The sequence below is a fragment of the Schistocerca piceifrons genome, chromosome 1 (genome assembly GCF_021461385.2).
Source record: "Schistocerca piceifrons isolate TAMUIC-IGC-003096 chromosome 1, iqSchPice1.1, whole genome shotgun sequence".
Lineage (NCBI taxonomy): Eukaryota > Metazoa > Arthropoda > Insecta > Orthoptera > Acrididae > Schistocerca > Schistocerca piceifrons.
Genome location: NC_060138.1, coordinates 799,681,964 through 799,704,173, shown reverse-complemented (window position 1 = coordinate 799,704,173; position 22,210 = coordinate 799,681,964). Strand labels below are relative to the sequence as shown.

At 40.3% G+C, this 22,210-nt stretch overlaps 1 protein-coding gene across 1 annotated transcript in view; it reads right to left on the bottom strand.

The window, feature by feature from the left end:
* The window catches only part of LOC124775194 (proclotting enzyme-like), a 158,213-nt gene that overhangs the window by 33,265 nt on the left and 102,738 nt on the right, over positions 1–22,210 (bottom strand). Inside the window, exon 7 of the mRNA XM_047250036.1 lies at positions 14,704–14,814. Within this exon, the coding sequence (XP_047105992.1) occupies positions 14,704–14,814 (111 nt within the window). The remainder of the gene's footprint in view (positions 1–14,703; positions 14,815–22,210) is intronic.

Below are 22,210 nucleotides of genomic sequence, written 5' to 3'. Positions count from 1 at the left end.
CAGAAAAGCTCATTTGAAGCAAAAACCAAGAGATTTAGTATATTGCGCGAAACAGATATTTTTTCCATGTTCCCGTTTTTCATCTGGACATGTAGTTCAACGACCAGTGCAAGAACAGAAACATTTCGTTGAAATGGTGCAAAGTAATCCTATTACCAGCACACGGTGACCTTTTGTACGTATCAGTGTACCACGAACACGTGCATGGCAAACATTACATGCGGTAAACTTTTTAACTCATAATGTATAGAACTCATGTTGTAATATTTACTAACTATTGTGCTGTAAACATGTGTAAAGCCGACAATGTTCGCCGGCCGCTGTGGCCTAGCGGTTCTAGGGGCTTCAGTCTGGAACCGCGCGACCGCTACGGTTCGAATCCTGCCTCGGGCATCGATGTGTGTGATGTCCTTAGGTTAGTTAGGTTTAAGTAGTTCTAAGTTCTAGTGGACTGATGACCTCTGATGTTAAGTCCCATAGTGCTCGGAGCCGTTTGAACCATTTTGAACCGACAATGTTCTGAATAACACAGAAAATAAATAACTATTTATATGAAATGTGATGTATCTCGGAAACCATTCGGACTAGAGCACATGTCCATATGAAGATTTTTTCGTCATATGCTCGTTCTTGTCATATCCCTGAATATTGATCATTCCTCCTGGATCACCCTGCGAAATACTTCGTCAAGTACCGCAAGGTTTGATATTGCAGAATGCTAAGAGTGAACGAGCCAGTATCAGTGCGATTACACCTTGAAAGAGGACACAAAGCATCAATTTTAGTAAGTCTACAGTAGCTCCACCTGTCAACCAGAAGGATATCAGTTGGTGGTTACTGAAGGGAGCGATAAACGCAGTAAGCCATGGAGTAACCAGCCCTGATGAATAACATATGGCATAATGACAAGATGTGACCTAATCTGAAACTTGAAAATGTTGCTTCTCGATTAAAGCGTTGCGGAGTCAAACTGGACCAACTGTCGTACAGTCTGACGAGAGGACACGGCATTGACGCTCAACTGAACGCCGGGTCGAAAGTACCGAAAAAGGGCGGAAATAGTGCAAGCTGGTGATTCGGAAACAACCGCCCATTGTGAGGGAAACGTAAAAGGAGAAGCTGCGATACTCCATGGAAGCACTGCCGTTAAAAACTGACGTAAAGAAAGCCTCTCACTACACGTGACAACTAACAGATACTCCCCCATCCATATGTTGCAACTTTACCTAACAACAGATAAAGAAATGAAAGAATACATGGTGTTAACTTCACTAGAAACACGGGCCGCTAGTATCCCAACTGTTGTCTACAGAGCTCGAACAACTAACTCATTTTCCGCCCCCGGTAGCTGAGTGGTCAGCGTGACAGAATGTCAATCGTAAGGGCCTGGGTTCGATTCCCGGCTGGATCGGAGATTTTCTCCACTCAGGAACTGGGTGTAGTGTTGTCCTAATCATCATCATTTCATCCCCATCGATGCGCAAGTCGCCGAAGTGGTGTCAAATTGATAGACTTGCACCCGGCGAACGGTCTACCCGACGGGAGGCCCTAGTCACACGACATTTAATTTAATTTAGTGACAGGGGTATCTTGCATCAGACAAAATTCATTATTGTCTACATCAACAGTAAGAGGGGTGCAAAGATCACATGCACAAGAAATCATGAAACTCACAAAATAGAAGAAGTAAGGAAATAAACTGAGCGGACACTATGAGATATTACCGTTGTGCACAGAAAGCTACTCAGGTATAAGGGAACGTTCACTATATAAGTTACATATACATAAACTATCACGTCAAAGTACACTACGCAATGTCGCACGCAGGAAAATATTATAGTTATATAGCGCACTTAAGATATATGGAAATTTGACCCTACCGCCAGAGCGTAATAAGACCAGGCCGCCCTCCAGTACAGCCCTATGACAACTTATAAACACGAAAAATGGCAGCATTAATTGGCTTGACATAAAATCAGCGTGGAAAATAATGGCAATCTTTGGTGAATCTACAACAAATCCAACACTAAAAGATAATTTAATATTAATGGTTTGGAGGAAGATATGTAATTCCTCAGAGACAGCCGTAAGAAAGTGAGGATCCGCTCGAATCCCAGTTACGGCAATCTTTGGTTAGTGTGTTAATTTGCTTACTCTGTAGAAAATACGAATTTAATATAACAATCATTTCACGATTCCGTGATTTACAAAGACCTGCAACTTTCATTATCATCATCATTCTACAAGGGATGGAAAATGGGTAATAAGTCTCTCATTTTCGGCCACCTCCTCCAAAGCAGCTAGGGAAGTCACCTAATTAATGAGTTAGTTGTTCGAGCTCTGCAGACAACAGTTGGGATACTGGCGGCCCGTTTTTTGTAGTGAAGTGAACACCATGTATTCTTTCATTTCTTTATCTGTTGTTAGGTAAAGTTGCAACATATAGATGGGGGAGTATCTGTTAGTTGTCACGTGTAGTGAGATCATCGCTGGTTCATGGTATGGAGTCATGGTCTGCTTCGTGTTTCAACGGTTTTGAATATGTTTTACGATGAGGGCATTTGTGAAGATAAATCTAGTTCTATTCTGCAAACTACTCCTTCGCCATCGTTGATATATGTATAGGATACTGGTCCTGCTAAAAACAGATTAAAACCGCGGGTTATTTTTTCTGCACTAAATGGGACCATAAGAGGACTGTTTTCTTTCAATCTCTGATCGGTCGTGAAATGAAAACCCCAGTCAAAGTCAAAAATGTTTTATTTGCAACATTTAGCTAGACATTCCACCTAATTCTCTGCACAGTCGCCGCTCTGACATAGACGTTTGTCGTAGCGTTGTACCAACTTCCCCATACCCACGGACCGAGCGAGGTGGTACAGTGGCTAGGACACTGGACTCGCATTCGGGAGGACGACGGTTCAATCCCGCATCCGGCCATCCTGATTTAAGTTTTCCGCGATGTCCCTAAATCGCTCCGGGCAAATGCTGGTATGGTTCCTTTGGAAGGGCACTGCCGACTTCCTTCCCCGTCCTTTCCTGGATACAGGCTCCCAGGTAGATGTTATTTTCCTTGACTTCCGGAAGGCGTTCGATACAGTTCCGCACTGTCGCCTGATAAACAAAGTAAGAGCCTACGGAATATCAGACCAGCTGAGTGGCTGGATTGAAGAGTGCTTAGCAAACAGAAGGCAGTATGTTGTTCTCAATGGAGAGACGTCTACAGACGTTAAAGTAACCTCTGGCGTGCCACAGGGATGTGTTATGGGACCATTGCTTTTCACAATATATATAAATGACCTAGTAGTTAGTGTCGGAAGTTCAATGCGGCTTTTCGCGGATGATGCTGCAGTATACAGAGAAGTTGCAGCATTAGAAAATTTTAGCGAAATGCAGGAAGATCTGCAGCGGATAGGCACTTGGTGCAGGGAGTGGCAACTGACCCTTAACATAGATAAATGCAACGTATTGCGAATACATAGAAAGAAGGATCCTTTATTGTATGATTATATCATAGCGGAACAAACACTGGTAGCAGTTACTTCTGTAAAATATCTGGGAGTATGCGTGCGGAACGATTTGAAGTGGAATGATCATATAAAAGTAATTGCCGGTAAGGCGGGTGCCAGGTTGAGATTCATTGGGAGAGTCCTTAGAAAATATAGTCCATCAACAAAGGAGGTGGCTTACAAAACACTCGTTCGACCTATACTTGAGTATTGCTCATCAGTGTGGGATCCGTACCAGATCGGGTTGACGGAGGAGATAGAGAAGATCCAAAGAAGAGCGGCGCGTTTCGTCACAGGGTTATTTGGTAAGCGTGATAGCGTTACGAAGATGTTTAGCGAACTCCAGTGGCAGACTCTGGAAGAGAGGCGCTCTGCATGGCGGTGTAGCTTGCTGTCCAGGTTTCGAGAGGGTGCGTTTCTGGATGAGGTATCGAATATATTGCTTCCCCGTACGTATACCTCCCGAGGAGATCACGAATGTAAAATTAGAGAGATTCGAGCGCGCACGGAGGCTTTCCGGCAGTCGTTCTTCCCGCGAACCATACGCGACTGGAACAGGAAATGGAGGTAATGACAGTGGCACGTAAAGTGCCCTTTGCCACACACCGTTGGGTGGCTTGCGTAGTCTAAATGTAGATGTTGATGTAGATATAGATGACACCGATGACCTCGCTGTCTGGTCTCCTCCCCCAAACAACCCAACCCAACTCCAACCATACCCACGCCATAGAACGCAGCCGCCTGCGCTTTCCACTACTTCTTTAGACCGATCTGCGACTCGTTGTTTGTGCCAGAATGCTGCCCCCATAGGCAGCAGTTCGTCTGAGCAAAGAGATGAAAATTAGAAGGAGTCATGTCCGAGATGTATGCTGCGAGGTCAAACACTTCCCATGAAAACGTTGCAAGAGAGTCGTTGTTAAAGCTGCTGTGAGTTCCTGCAATACTGCCGCAGTTTGCAGTCACGAATGATAGTTACGTTATTTGGGATTAATGGAATCAGGCGAAAACCCTCACCGAATGACAGCACCCGCTTCACACTTGGCGGAGGCCTCTTTTTTTTAAGACATCTTTATTAGTTCACTGTGTGCTCGTGACTGAAAAGTGTGAAGTAACGCAACCGACGTGCACTCTGGGGACACTGTGCAACACATCGGCGCAAAGCTTCATCAGATTTCACTGTCGTTTAAATTTCGTAACCGATCGTAGTTTTCAATATAAAATAGCCCTCGTAATATTACTCATAGCATGAATATACTGACCGTTAGAAAAACGACCATCTTTGTTGAAATTTAGAGAATTCAGTTGTTCCTTAACGCCACTTATGTAATATCCATATCAGTCAGTTTTTCAGTGAAACGAGAATTATGCTAGGGCAATACTCCTGTATTTTTCTTTGTAAAGTTGCATTTTAAAACGTAGCCCATCGTTTCTGCCTTTGCTTTGATACCATCAATTTCATTTCCTGTGTCATCTATAAGTGCCTGGACACTATCTCTGGTGCCAAGAAGAGCCTTTACATACGATAATAATTTCTTTGGTTTTTTTGGGACGTCTTTCGATAAGATCTGCTACCTTCTTGACACAAATGCGTTTCAGCAATCATTTATGTATCTATTTCTCAACACTTTGTTTTATACGTCTTGCACAATAGTCGCTTTTTCTTTATGTAGACTCTACACACAGGAAGGCCTCTCTCATCATGAACTGTTCTACTACGTACACATGTATTCGGTGCTTTGTTAATTATTCTACTAAAATTCAGCCACGTTTCCTCTTCCGGCTCCTTCCCCAAGCTCAGTGTTGAGGAACATCCGTACTATCGAACTGTGATTTTGTCTAAAATTTTGGTTATCGATATTAGCCATCCCTGCAATCAGTTATGTCGTATTACGTCCCGTCCCCCTATGCTGTCAAACTCCCTTTATCTATAAAACCAATGACGATGGTACCTTATAGCATGTTGACGAGGAGACATAGCTTATGAATAAAGTGGCTGGAATCAAACCAGTGTGGTACAGTTATCTGAATTAGAATCGTGTGCTGTCACTGGGTTCTACTGAACGAATCTTTGAAGACTTAATCGTCGCTTAGCGTTACTTCCACCACAAACAGGATAACTTCTAGCGTGACATGCTGTTCTGTTAGAAATTTACTCATAAATTACGTTCTGCTTCATGTGAAATGAATTACTGGTGAACTTTTCCACCAGTTCTTTTTATGCCGCAATTTGTGTAAAACTATAGCATAGTACACTTAATGAAGTGTCTTTGCTACATAAAAGAAGACAGCTACTGTCCTTGAGATATGAATTAATCACACACACACACACACACACACACACACACACACACACACACATATGCCTTCTCAAAAACCTTTCGAAAACATTGCAAGTAATGAAATTAGTTTGTAGTTGTCCACACAATTCCTTTTTTCTGTTTTTTAAAAAGATTTTGCTAACGAGTAGTTTAATCCACATGGAATATGACTGCATCTGATGCAAACTGCAAAGGTGACTGAGAACAGCTTTAACGTCTGGTGCACTGGTCTTCACGAATCTGTTTATTTCATCAAACGAATATAAATTTTTACTCTCATTTACTCTGTAATTGATTCAGTTTCAATCCTTGTTGTTTCCTGTAGCTACATTTGGCACAATTCTCTTGGAACAACAATTTTGAAAATTTATTTTTGGATAGCATGCGCCTTGAAGAATTTTTTTTTCTTTCAGCCAAGTGTGTTTCGCTGAAGCTAAAGCATCAACAGCGTTTTTATTTTCTTTGTATTAAACAACACTGCTTTTAACTATTTGTATGTACAGAAACTTTCAGTTTTTAAGAAAGGTATTCACAAATTAGCAAACAGAAATTTTTTTACATGTACCTTGTTACAACACACTGTGGTTTTCTATATTTTGCGTTATAGTTATTTTCTGTCACAATTCATCATCTGCAACCATAGAAAACTTAATGCAGAAAGTTATTTACATCGAAAATTTATGACTAGGAATGTTATAACTAACATTGTTTTATTCTGTGAGGAAGATCGTGTGTGTGTGTGTGTGTGTGTGTGTGTGTGTGTGTGTGTGTGTGTGTGTGTCTGTGTGTGTATGTGTGCGTGTGTGTTTTCGAGTTTGAGTTGTCTGATACTTCTCTGAGGGCAGAGATACATTGGAGAGAGCTGTGTAATCGTTGATCATTTTTTTCCTTCAGCTATGGCTTTCTGCGTTTGGTAATTTTCCTCGGTTATTAGATTTTATGTGGCCGTTTCTTGTTCATGTGTATTTCTGTGGATTTTATGTGTGTTTATGTTATGTGTGCCTGTGTTTATACGTTGGTGATGATCTGTTTGTTTTTGTGTGCTAGGTGTCCCTTTCATTTATGTTTTTATTTTTTGATTCAGTTTGTCTGTAATATTTGTGCCATATACTTTCTCCACAACTATTTGTTTGATTATCTGTAGTTCATATTTGTAGTTTTCTTCATCGAACGGGTTTTATTCAGTCTGTACAACACGTTTTGGATACCAGTCTGTTTGTGGCTGATTGTGTAGTTTGCGCTTTTTTACTGGTGGGGATGAGTTTCCTGAAAACAGAAAACTGATGATAGTTGTTGTGTCTTTGTCTTGTGGGGTCAAGAAAATTTAACTCTTTGTTATCTTGTGTTTTTACAGTAAATTTTGTTTTTGGATGGACTACCTTTATGCCATTGGCTAGTTGTCTGACGTGACTGGATTTTCCATCTAAAAGGCATATGATGCCAACTACAGAGGGATGCCAATATACTATCCTGTATTGTGTAGGTCCTGCTATCGTTTCAAATATGTGACTAAAGAAGATGTATGTTAGGAGTCCACTGGCTACTGACATAATGAAACAACGAGAAAGGAAGAGTAACTCAAACCTCAGTGCATGTCTGATAAGGGAGCTAATTGCAGAAAAAAATTAGATGTGTAATGAAGGAAAACAAAATTAGTATACTGTAACGAAAAATTAAAGAAAAAATACAGAAGAATAATGAATAAAATTAGCAACAATGAGGCTCTTGTCACAAAAGGAGGCAAGGGCAGCATTGTGGTAATAAAGAAACAGGAGGAATCCAAAAATAAAACCCTAAAATTTCTAGAAGACAAAGTACATAAGCTAACAAATGCTTTCATACAAAGATACCAGAAATAAACACAGATATTTTCAAACACCATCTCATACGTATTCACAAAACAGAAAATGAGACATTTAAAACCACAAGGTCCTAAGACACCCACACTTAACAGCCTATCAAAAATCCATTAACAGGATATACCGATAAGCCCAACTGTAAATTTCAGTGGTGCACCTAAGTAGCTCCGAGCCTGAGAAATACACACATACTTACAGAAACATTGTGTACACACAAACAGAAGCATACACAACACCGAAGAGCTGATACAAAAGATGAAAATGTCAAAACACCCACAACAGTCACTCTTCCATCATGCGACATCACATCCTCATACGTAACTCTGACAACCACAGAAATCATCAACAGCATCAAACGGCAATTAGAACAATGGAAAGACACTCCCAAATCACACATTTAAGAAATATCAAACAATTCTGGAATTAGTCACAGAGAAAATATAATTCCCATTTGACAACCACTTCTACTCACAATAGGACGGGCTTCTACCCAACATCTTCCTTAATCACAAACAAACAAAATATTTGAAATTATAGTAATATAATAAAATATTTGAAATTATAGTAAGACCCAAACAATACAGCAGTATATCAGTATCGCTATGTAGATCACATCTTCTAGATCAAACGCCCAGTTTCATCCAACTACAACATCCATCCACACAGCCATACACAAACTGAAACCATTCAGTCACACACAAAACATTCTGGTATTCGATACCTGCTTGCATATATTGAATAAAAATCCGCTCAGTGAAGACAACTGAAGAAATGAATTACAGAGAATCAAACAAATAGCTGTAGAGAATTTGACTCGAACATTGTAGACAAACTTAACCAAAAAAATTAAAACAAAATGAAAGAGACACCGACAACACACAAAAAAATCATCGATGACACACAAATACAGAGAAACAGAACATAAATATACACAACACAAAAAATACACACAAGAACGCATGAACAAATGACGTCCACAACAACAAGCAAATGATACAATGTCATAACAACAAGGCAGCCCATAGACTAGGTATCATACTCACAAAAACAAGGATTGATAAGCCCAGAGAAAAGATCTACATCTACATCTTCACCTGAATACATACTCGCTATTCACCATACGGTGCATGGTGGAGGGTACCCAATACCACAACTAGTCGTTCTACTCGCAGTCAGAGCGAGGGAAAAACGACTATCTATACGTCTCCATATGAGCCCTGATTTCTCGTATCCTATCTTTGTGCTCCCTAAGCGAAAGAAAAATTCGGATTAAGAATTAAAATCCATGAAGAAGAAATAAAAACTTTGAGGTTCGCCGATGACATTTAATTCTGTCAGAGACAGCAAAGGACTTGGAAGAGCAGTTGAACGGAATGGAGAATGTCTTGAAAGGACGATATAAGATGAACATCAACTAAAGCAAAACAAGGATAATGGAATGTAGCCGAATTAAATCGGGCGATGCTGAGAGAATTAGATTAGGAAACGAGACGATTAAAGTAGTAAATGATTTTTGCTATTGAGAGGATATGAAATGTAGACTGGCAATGGCAAGGAAAGCGTTTCTGAAGAAGAGAAATTTGTTAACATCGAGTATAGATTTAAGTGTCAGGAAGTCGTTTCTGAAAGTATTTATATGAATAGTAGCCATGTATGGAAGTGAAACGTGGACGATAAAATGTTTAGACAAGAAGAGAATAGAAGTTTTCAAAATGTGGTGCTACAGAAGAATGCTGCAGATTAGATGGGTAGATCACATAACTACTGAGGAGGTATTGAATAGAATTGGGGAGAAGAGGAGTTTGTGGCACAACTTGACCAGAAGAAGGTTTAGGTTGGTAGGACATGTTATGAGGCATCAAGGGATCACCAATTTAGTATTGGAGGGCAGAGTTGAGGGTAAAAATCGTAGAGGGAGACCAAGAGACGAATACACTAACAGATTCAGATGGATGTAGGTTGCAGTATGTACTGGGAGATGAAGAAGCTTGCACAGGATAGAGTAGCATGGAGAGCTGCATCAAACCAGTCTCTGGACTGAAGACCACAACAACAACAAGCGAAATGTATGTTGGCGGCAGAAGGATCGTTCTACAGTCAGCTTAAAATGCCTATTCTCTAAACTTTCTCAGCAGAGAAATGTAAGTTAATGTGAATGAGTAGGAAAAACAAACCTGTAATGTTCGGATACAGCATTAGTAGTGTCCTGCTTGACACATTCTACAAAATGAATGTCTTTTTCCATCCAGGGATTCCGACTTGAGCTCCTGAAGCATATACGTAACACTTGCATGCTGATCGAACCTACCGGTTACAAATCTAGCAGCTCACTTCTGAATTGCTTCGAAGTCTTCCTTGAATCCAACCTGGTGCTGACCCAAAACACTCGAGCAGTACTCAAGAACAGGCCGCACCAGCATCCTATACGCGGCCTCCTTTATTACAGATGAACCACGCTTACCTAAAATTCTCGCAGTAAACTGAAGTCGATCATTCGCCTTCCCTACCACAATCTTCACATGCTCGTTCCATTTCATATCGCTTCGCAACGTTACGCTCAGGTTTTTAAACGACATCACTTTGTCAAACAAGACACTACAAATGCTGTATCCGAACATTACAGGTTTGGTTTTCCTGCTCATTCACATTAACTTACATTCTTCTAGATTAAGAGCCAACTGCCATTCATCACACCAATTAGAAATTTTCTCTAGGTCATCTAGTATCAACTTACAGTCACTTATCTTCGACACATTTCTGTACACCACAGCATCATCAGCGAACAACCCCACCCTATCCGCCAGATCATTTATGTATGAAGAAAATAGCAACGGTCCTATCATACTTCCTTGGGGCTCTCCTGATGTTAACCCTGTCTCCAATGAACACTCACCGTCGAGGACAACATACTGGGTTCTATTACTTAAGAAGTCTTCGAGCCAGTAACATATCTGGCGTCCTATTCCGTACGTACATACGTTCGTTAACAGTTTGCAGTGAGGTACCGTGTCAAATGCTTTTCGGAAATCTAAAAATATGGAATCAGTCTGTTGTCCTTCACCCATAGTTTGCATATATCATGTGAGAAAAGACCAAGAGCAGTAACTCAGTACAGCAAAAACTAAAAATACAATATACCTGGTATTCATTAACTGACTTGTCAGGATTGTATTTCAATTTATAATGGAGAAAAAGTAGAAATTTCAATATTAGGTACGCAAAACATAAAAGAGCACTAAAAATAAAGTCTATCATTCTTGATTCGCAAGACGCCTTATGGATACGGACCACAGACCAACAGACATCAACAGCGACCTAAAAGTTGTCAAATGCAACAACAGTCTCCCACAAGAATTAATAACTGAAGAAAGCTATCAAATACAAAAATTCGTAATTGAAAAGAAATAATAAATGATTACATAGCTCTCTGCAACTGAACCCTGTTCTCTGCCCTCAGAGAACTGTTAGACAACCCAAACTCATAAACCTTCCCGCCCCCACACTCACATAGTCCTCGACAGAGAATGAAATAATATTGACCACAACACTACCAGTCGTTAATTTTCGATGTGAATAACTTTCTACATTAAATTATGTATGGTTGCCGACGATAAACTGTGAAAAAAAAATAGCTACAACCCAAAACACACAAAACCACAGTAACATGATATATATATAAAAATTGTCTGTCTACAAATTTGTGAATACTTTTCTTAAAAACTGAAAATTTCTAAATCAGAAATTTTTGTGTTATTTCCCGGGAAGGATATAAAAATCCATTGATGATACAGTAACATCAGCAATACATGTCTGGGTAAAAAGAAGATAAAATTGTGTCTGTTCAAGGCGGATCCTGTTCAAAAATAGATTCTCTTTTTTTTTGTTAAGTTCTGTGTACTCTCCTGCATCAATAACATTTTGATATGGCCTGTTATTGACAGAAAGTGGTTATCGAATATTTCGCACAACTCTTCAGCAGATGTGATGTAACTTATTGAAAACACATGGTCTGCACTGGCACTTCGTTTACACTGACCATACAAGTTGAATTTCGTTTTGAAAGTTACCAATTTTCTTGTTATAGGGTATCCAATGAGGCTCGCAGTAGCTGTATTGTCTGTCATAATATTTTATGAGAACTGTGACTGTACATAATATAATGCTCCCCTTCCTGTTACATGTCACTCTAATGACATTACTTAAGTATAGTGGTTATTTGTTGGTATTCATTTTCTTTGCAATTATATGATGGAAATCTGTGGTCTAGGGGTATCGTCTTTGACTAGTAATCAAAACATTGTAGATCCCAGGTTTGATCCCGGCCACTGATTAAAAGGTGGACGATGACTTCCATTTTAAGGAACCATCCCCGCTCTGTCAACAGTCTTGTTAAAGAGGGCGGAAAGACGCACAGAGTACAGAGTCCAGACAATAGTTCAGGTATATATGACGACGTAACAAGCATAGCATGAAGATGTAGAAAAAAGACGTAAGGATATTGGCCGGATAATCCAGCAAGTAAAGACAAATGATAACCTAGTAATCATGGGGGAGTGGAACGAGGTAGTAGGAGAAGGGATAGATGATGATGTTACAGGAGAATACGGAATCGGTAGTCAGAATTAGAGAGGAGAAAGGTTAACTGATTTCTGCTCTACATTTCAGCTAATAACAGATGATATACTGCTCAAAAATCGAAAGAGGAGAAGGTCTGGAAACACGGGGTAATTCCAGATAGATTACGTCAAGGTCAGACAGAGATTTCGAAATCACGTGCTGGATTGTAAGACATACTCAAGAGCAGATACAGACGCAGATCACAATTTTGTAATACTCAACCGTACATTGAAGTTTGAGAGAATCGTCCTAAAGTATCAATGCGAAAAGAAATAGAATACTGAAGTACTGAAGAATGATGAGATGCATTTGAAATTTTCTAAGACTGTAGATTTTGCGATAATGGAGTTCAGCTGAAGAAAAATGGACATTTATAAAACAGGCAATGACAGGAGTGTGACAGACATGGGTATAATAGGGTAACGACGAAGAAACCTTGGCTAAGATATGTACTTGAACTGACCGACGAAGGAAGGGCGTATAAAAATATTCACAGGAAGACTGGAACACAGCAATATAAATCACTTAGGTATGAAATAATTAGGAAGTGTAGGGAATCCAAAGCAAAAGAGATGCAAGAAAATGTAAAGAAATCGAATAATAAATCGATGTCAGAAGAACTGCTTCAGTATACACAGAAGTCAAAACAAACTTCGGTGACATTAAAAGCAAGGGCAGCAGCGTTAAGAATGCAATGCGAATTCCACAGATAAACACAGATGAGATGCATGTTTGATGGAAAGAGTACAATGAAGACAGCCACGAGGGAGAGAACTTGTCTGATAACCTGAGAGAAGAAGAGGTGTGAGTCGATATGGAAAACGTGAAGAAGCAGTAACAGAGTCAGAGTTTAACAGAACTTTGGAAGACTTGCTTAAATATGGCCTGATAACATTCTTTCGGAATTTTTAAAATCATTGGGGAAAGTGGCAACCCAACGACTATTGATACACATTGCGTGTAGAATCTATGAGATTGGAGATATACCATCAGACTTTCGGGAAAATATCATTCACACATTCCCAGAAATGGAAAGGGCAGAGAACTGTTGCACAAGCAGCTTAACATTTCATCCATCAAAGCAGTTGACAGGAATGACATACTGAAGACTGAGAAAGAAAACTTAGGATCTGTTAGATGACGATCAGTTTAGTGGTTTTGACGGTGTGCTTAGAAACCGAAGCAAGACTTCAGAAAATTCAAGGGATGTTCATAAGCTTTGTCAACCTAGAGAAAGCGTCTGATAATGTAAAATGGCGCAAGATTTTAGAAATTCTGACAAAAATAGGAGTAAGCTATAGGGAAAGATGGTGAATATATATTATGTACAAGAACCAAGAGGGAACAATACGAAGCGAAGACTAAGAACGAAGTGTTCGGATTAAAAAGGGTGAGAGAGAAGGATGCAGACTCTCCTTCCTGGTGTTCAGTCTATACATCGAAGAAGCAGTGATGGAAATGAAAGAATGGTTCAAGAGCAGGGCTAAAGTTTAGGGTGGAAGTGTACCAATGATAACAAGTCCACGAGTATCCAACATAAGATTTAATTTAAGGAAGAGATTTCTGACAATGTACGCTTGAAGCACAGCATTATATACCTTTCCTATTTCGTACAGACACACATTGACTCTTCTGTCACACCTTCGGTACTGAAAATAATATGACTTTCTTGTGTGGGCGTCTTCACTATACCGCTTTGCATTGGATTGCACATCCCCCTGGTGAAAGGCTATCGGTGGCATCATCGGATATATGATTCATTCAGGATTGCACTGAAGTGGGGATATTATGTCTGAGGTGAGGCGGTGTGATAGATCTCTCTCTCTCTCTCTCTCTCTCTCTCTCTGTGTGTGTGTGTGTGTGTGTGTGTGTGTGTGTGTGTGTGTGTTCATCTTTTTTCCTTACCTATTACTTCATTTTACTGTAAATTGCGTGTCAATGGAAACGTAGTTCTTAAATTGGTGTTTTTTTGATCGTAGACATATTTTATTTTTTGCTCTATGGCTCTCCATGTGAAATAACTTTCCTGTTAGGAAACACTACATATATAGACTGAGAGACTCAAAAAAAAAAGAAAGAAAAAAACAGCACAACAACAATTTCCTTCGTAGATCACTGAAAATTCATAAAACAATTATTTGAAACATGTTCGTTTAAGCACCATGAAATTCAGGATGACGAGACATATGAGTTAATCTTATCTATAAAGTAAACAGCACTGAACTAGCAACTGGCGAAAAATGGCCGTAAGCATTAATAATACAATAAATAAATAGCATTAATTTTAGAACGTAGTATTTCTAAACAACATTATCCTGTGGAAGCAGACTATATGGTTAAGTAAGTTGTTAGACAGTGTGTGACAATATTGTTGTTAAACTTAGGATCATGTGTACGTACTTGGGATGTGCTTTAACCTGGACCACTTTGTACTGCTCTGGCTGCGAAGGCTCATCCTGACGTTTCAGGTCAATATCTCCCATCAGAACCGTTAGCTGCGATGGGCTGAACCTGCGACAGACAAAAACATGGTCAGATAATAGCGCTTTGCAAGCGGTTTTTCGGCAGTACGTGTAATAGTTATTTCATTTTAGGTGATTAACTGCTAAACTACATACTGGAAAAGAGGAAATTAAATTAAAAACAACATATGATTATTGTGATTTTTCGTCGGACGTCAAGGTGAAATTGAGAATTGTGTAGAGTGGAGCAAGGTGGGGGTTATTTGATGGAATGACCTGTGCTCCCCGTTGATCTTTTACATAGATTAACTTCACATAGCCACTCATAACTCCCTGCAGAGGTGTGGTGCTTTCCTCGCTCATGGAGCTAAAATAGTATCGCTCGTTACATTTACCAGAGCTTTCACCGAACTCAGAATAAACTAATATTGTAAAGCGAAAGCATCACTGCGCTTAGGTAATGTCACACGTACACAATTGAGCCTTGAAATTAAACTGTGCCTGAAACATATTGTAACGATTTTCAGCACGTAACACGTAGTGGTGACACGCTGATCTGCACCATGACGTCAAGGCGGACGGCGGAAAATTACAACTGTCTAGTGTGGAGACGCAATTTGGAATCTGTGGAAAGCTCTTTTTGACGTACAAATGTTTCTGTTATCTTCTTCTGATTTATTAGTTTTCTGCTGAGGCAAACGTTACAATTCTGTGCAGCGGATGTTGCACATAAATTCTTATAATGTTAGTTAACTAATATTCCGATACAAACACTTTTTGATGATAAATAACGCTACCCATGTATTATTTCGCAGATTCTAAAACACAAAGATGCCCATACTTTTTCTTCTTATTTCATGTGGCAAACTCAGTCTTGTACATTTTTTTAGTCTAATCTGTCTAATCACTAGTAGCATTTGTTGACTTAGAGAAAGCTTTTGACAATGTTGAGTGGAATACCCTCTTTCAAATTCTGAAGGTGGCAGACGAAAAATACAGGGACCGAAAGGCTATTTACAATTTGCACAGAAAGCAGATGGCAGTTATAGGAGCCGAGGGGCATGAAAGGGAAGCATTGGTTGGGAAGGAAGTGAGACAGGGTTGTAGCCTATCCCGATATTAATCAATCTGCGTATTGAGCAAGAAGCAAAGGAAACAAAAGTAAAATTTGGAGTAGGTACTAAAATCCATGGAGAAGAAATCAAAACTTTTGAGGTTTGCCGATGACATTGTAATTCTGTCGGAGACAGTAAAGGACCTGTAAGAGCAGCTGAATGGAATGGAGAGCGTCTTGAAAGGAGGATATAAGATGAACATCAACAAAAGCAAAACGAGGATAATAGAATGTGTTGTTGTTGTTGTTGTGGTCTTCAGTCCTGGGACTGGTTTGATGCAGCTCTCCATGCTACTCTATCCTGTGCAAGCTTTTTCATCTCCCAGTACCTACTGCAACCTACATCCTTCTGAATCTGCTTAGTGTATTCATCTCTTGGTCTCCCTCTACGATTTTTACCCTCCACGCTGCCCTCCAATACTAAATTGGTGATCCCTTGATGCCTCAAAACATGTCCTACCAAACTACCTTCTTCTAGTCAAGTTGTGCCACAAACTCCTCCCTAATTCTATTCAATACCTCCTCATTAGTTATGTGATCTACCCATCTAATATTCAGCATTCTTCTGTAGCACCACGTTTCGAAAGCTTCTAGCCTCTTCTTGTCCAAACTATTTACCGTCCATGTTTCCCTTCCATACATGGCTACGCTCCATAAAATTCTTTCAGATATGATTTCCTGACACTTAAATCTATACTTGATGTTAACAAATTTCTCTTCTTCAGAAACGCCTTGCCATTGCCAGTCTACATTTTATATCCTCTCTTCTTCGACCATCATCAGTTATTTTGCTCCCCAAATAGCAAAACTCCTTTAGTACTTTAAGTGTCTCGTTTCCTAATCTAATTCCCTCAGCATCACCTGACTTAATTTGACTAGATTCCATTATCCTCGTTTTGCTTTTGTCGATGTTCATCTTATATCCTCCTTTCAAGACACTGTCCATTCCATTCAACTGCTAATCCAAGTCCTTTGCTGTCTCTGACAGAATTACAATTTCATCGGCATACCTCAAAGTTTTTATTTCTTCTCCATGGATTTTAGTACCTACTCCGAATTTTTCTTTTGTTTCCTTTCTGGCTTGCTCAATATACAGATTGAACAACATCGGGGAGAGGCTACAACCCTGTCTTACTCCCTTCCCAACCACTGCTTCCCTTTCATGTCCCTCGACTCTTATAACTGCCATCTGTTTTCTGTACAAATTGTAAATAGCCTTTCGCTCCCTGTATTTTACCCCTGCCACCTTTAGAATTTGAAAGAGAGTATTCCAGTCAACATTGTCAAAAGCTTTCTCTAAGTCTACAAATGCTAGAAACGTAGGTTTGCCTTTCCTTAATCTTTCTGCTAAGATGAGTCGTAAGGTCAGTATTGCCTCACGTGTTCCAGTGTTTCTACGGAATCCAAACTGATCTTCCCCGAGGTTGGCTTCTACTAGTTTTTCCATTCGTCTGTAAAGAATTCGTGTTAGTATTTTGCAGCTGTGACTTATTAAGCTGATAGTTCGGTAATTTTCACATCTGTCAACACCTGCTTTCTTTGGGATTGGAATTATTATATTCTTCTTGAAGTCTGAGGGTATTTCGCCTGTTTCATACATCTTGCTCACCAGATGGTAGAGTTTTGTCAGGACTGGCTCTCCCACGGCCGTCAGTAGTTCCAATGGAATATTGTCTACTCCGGGGGCCTTGTTTCGACTCAGGTCTTTCAGTGCTCTGTCAAACTCTTCACGCAGTATCATATCTCCCATTTCATCTTCATCTACATCCTCATCCATTTCCATAATATTGTCCTCAAGTACATCGCCCTTGTATAGACCCTCTATATACTCCTTCCACCTTTCTGCTTTCCCTTCTTTGCTTAGAACTGGGTTTCCATCTGAGCTCTTGATATTCATACAAGTCGTTCTCTTATCTCCAAAGGTCTCTTTAATTTTCCTGTAGGCGGTATCTATCTTACCCCTAGTGAGATAGGCCTCTACATCCTTACATTTGTCCTCTAGCCATCCTCGCTGAGCCATTTTGCACTTCCTGTCGATCTCATTTTTGAGACGTTTGTATTCCTTTTTGTCTGTTTCACTTACTGCATTTTTATATTTTCTCCTTTCATCAATTAAATTCAATATTTCTTCTGTTACCCAAGGATTTCTACTAGCCCTCGTCTTTTTACGTACTTGTTCCTCTGCTGCCTTCACTACTTCATCCCTCAAAGCTACCCATTCTTCTTCTACTGTATTTATTTCCCCCATTCCTGTCAATTGCTCCCTTATGCTCTCCCTGAATCTCTGTACAACCTCTGGTTCTTTTAGTTTATCCAGGTCCCATCTCCTTAAATTCCCACCTTTTTGCAGTTTCTTCAGTTTTAATCTACAGGTCATAACCAACAGATTGTGGTCAGAGTCCACATCTGCCCCTGGATATGTCTTACAATTTAAAACCTGGTTCCTAAATCTCTGTCTTACCATTATATAATCTACCTGATACCTTTTAGTATCTCCAGGGTTCTTCCATGTATACAACCTTCTTTCATGATTCTTAAACCAAGTGTTAGTTATGATTATGTTGTGCTCTGTGCAAAATTCTACCAGGCGGCTTCCTCTTTCATTTCTGTCCCCCAATCCATATTCACCTACTATGTTTCCTTCTCTCCCTTTTCCTACACTCGAATTCCAGTCACCCATGACTATTAAATTTTCGTCTCCCTTCACAATCTGAATAATTTCTTTTATTTCATCATACATTTCTTCAATTTCTTCGTCATCTGCAGAGCTAGTTGGCATATAAACTTGTACTACTGTAGTAGGTGTGGGCTTCGTATCTATCTTGGCCACATAATGCGTTCACTATGCTGTTTGTAGTAGCTTACCCGCATTCCTATTTTCCTATTCATTATTAAACCTACTCCTGCATTACCCCTATTTGATTTTGTGTTTATAACCTTGTAGTCACCTGACCAGAAGTCTTGTTCCTCCTGCCACCGAACTTCACTAATTCCCACTATATTTAACTTCAACCTATCCATTTCCCTTTTTAAATTTTCTAACCTACCTGCCCGATTAAGGGATCTGACATTCCACGCTCCGATCCGTAGAACGCCAGTTTTCTTTCTCCTGATAACGACATCCTCTTGAGTAGTCCCCGCCCGGAGATCCGAATGGGGGACTATTTTACCTCCGGAATATTTTACCCAAGAGGACGCCATCATCATGTAATCATACAGTAAAGCTGCATGCCCTCGGGAAAAATTACGGCTGTAGTTTCCCCTTGCTTTCAGCCGTTCGCAGTACCAGCACAGCAAGGCCGTTTTGGTTATTGTTACAAGGCCAGATCAGTCAATCATCCTGACTGTTGCCCTTGCAACTACTGAAAAGGCTGCTGCCCCTCTTCAGGAACCACACGTTTGTCTGGCCTCTCAACAGATACCCCTCCGTTGTGGTTGCACCTACGGTACGGCTATCTGTATCGCTGAGGCACGCAAGCCTCCCCACCAACGGCAAGGTCCATGGTTCATGGGGGGGGGGGGAATGTAGCCAAATTAAATCAGGTGATGCTGAGGGAATTAGGTTAGGAAATGAGACTCTTAAAGTAGTATGTGAGTTTTGCTATTTGGGAAGCAAAATAACTGATGATGGTCGAAGTAGAGAGGATATAAAGTGTAGACTGGCAATGGCAAGGAAAGCGTTTCTGAAGAAGATAGATTTGTAAACATGGAGTGTAGATTTAAGTGTCAGGAAGTCTTTTCTGAAGGTATTTGTATGGAGTGTAGCCATGTATGGAAGTGAAACATGGACGATAAATAGTTTAGACAAGAAGAGAATAGAAGCTTTCGAAATGTGGTGCTACGGGAGAATGCTGATGACTAAATCTGCATGAAGAAGAGAGAAAGATCGTCCTTATCTTTCGAATAAAGTCCTACTACTGTCCCGAGGCGCAGATCGACGATGAGGAAGCTCAAGAAAACTACAGACCCATTCGACGGTTGCGAAGCATCGACAGGAGGGCTACAACCGATGGTCGTCATAGTGAACAGGATGTGACTACACGACCAGTACGCAAGAACCTGCAAGAATCGTCACACGGACGACCACTGACAGTACCCACATCCAGGGTGCCGTAGTCGGCTCCCATGAGAACTTCGCTGGTCGTCTCCAAGGGAGGAGCCTGCCCTGTGGCTTAGTGGTTAGTGTCGCTGGCCAGCGTGTTGTGGGTCGCCAGTTTAAAGGTGATCACCAGCAGTTATTTATTATTTAGTATTTACCGTTTCTGTTCTCGATATATTTTATGTGTGTAGTGGTGTATATTCTGGAATATTCTATGTTTGTATAAACAGCTATCCGGCCGCGGTGGCCGTGCGGTTCTAGGCACGTCAGTCCGGAACCGCGTGACTGCTACGGTCGCAGGTTCGAATCCTGCCTCGGGCATGGATGTGTGTGATGTCCTTAGGTTAGTTAAGTTTAATTACTTCTAAGTTCTAGGGGACTGATGACCTCAGATGTTGAGTCCCATAGTGCTCAGAGCCATTTGAACCATTTTTTATAAACAGCTGTATTCTGGAATATTCGATGTTTATGTAAATAGCAACACTCCCCATCGAGTAGTTCAGCTCTGCTCTGTCTGTACATTGGTATCAGTACTAAACGAGCATTAAGTGCTATGTGTTGTACTTCATTCGCGACCTTGTCTGCGAATTTAGATTTGATTGTGGTGTCGACAAGATAAAATTTTCTGTAGTGAATTTTACAATCAATAAAATTGGAAAAGTTAAAATTCCACAGGCGGTTATAGGTAGTTTTGGTACAACTTCTAGTCACTTAATAAGTACATCAATCCACAATTTTTTTGAATACGTCACTGGGGTCGCTGAAACACCAAAGTCAGTTAGATGGCGCAGAAGTTAGCACGATAGATTTGAATTCTTGAAGAGGAAGAGTCAAATATCCATCTGTCCACTGAGATGTAGATATCCTCAGGTTTGCTTCAGTTACTTCAGTTGAGAGCCAGGAGTATCTGTTGAACAATGCTACGGCTGATTTCGTCCATCTCGAGCCTGAGCTCCATTTCCAATGACGGGACGTAAGCCCTTACCTCTTTCATCTTGCAAGAGACGTCGAACGACATAGAACAAATTGTTGCAGGAAGCCCTACAGTTTACGCGCGGAGATGGTTCATCCCCGGCGGGAGAGACGCTGGACGCTTCCAAGCATTATTTTCACCTCATAAAGTGCTCGTTGTGAAGTTAAAACTCTAAATTACAATTTACACAAGTTTTTAAGGCAGAGTATTAATAGTTGGTAACACTGTTGAAACATATAACGTGTCCCAGTCCCAACACTACTCGTGATGAACGGCGTACACTCACAAACTAGAAGAAGCCTGGTGTCTGTAAACGCACTTTAAAACTGTCGCTCTTAAGTTGGAACTGATTTCGTTGATCTTTCTGAAACGCGCGGAAAATATAACATAATTAGTTTTCCGTTTATCTCTATGCGATCACTTACACAGCGCAGATTGTCAGAAGTGGACGTGGATCGTGGCGTACATACTTCAGTAATGCTCTACTCTCAGGAGGAAGTAAGAGTGACTACATGTTTGAGAAAATAAAGGCTCCTGAACTAGACTGCGCAAAAGGATCAATGCAACAAGCACTGGAGAACAAGACTGCGCCTTACTTGATATGTCGGCTTAACGAGTGTCTGTTGCAAAGGAGATCCCCAAAGCCATAAAAACTAGCACACGTAGCCACTCTTAAAAAAGGGAATGACAAGTATCCCATACTGATTAAATCCTACTGACGCATTTGTTTTTTATGTAACTTAACCAAAGGGGACCAGAGCTTGCTCTCCAAGAGACTAACAGAAGCAAAATAACTTAAGGGACTCAATGGAAACAAGTTTGGGTTTCGGAGAGGAATAGTGCTGACAGATGCCATTAATCCAGCATTGAGCATTGTACAATATACAGTAGATGCGCATGCTGTGGGAAAATGGTAGCCGTCGAAGGAGTGCTCGATAACCTGAAGCGAACAGAGACTGTAACTGTGGTACGTTACACCTTGTGAGCAAGTAGTTTACAAAAAGTATTCTTACGGAAAAAAATGAAGTAAAGAAGTATCAAATTAGCGGTAACATGCAATAGTAGGTTAATATGGAATTGAGGGCTAAAAATATAGAAAACAAACTAATTTTGACAAAAAAATGTAATATACTTAGACAATACATTTTGTGTAATGCATTTCACAAGAAGTCTACAGTTTTGGGGCTTAGTAAGGCAGTTTGGCTCTTCTTTTTCAGAAATCACAAGTATAATCTTTCTTCTATGTACCAGCACAATCG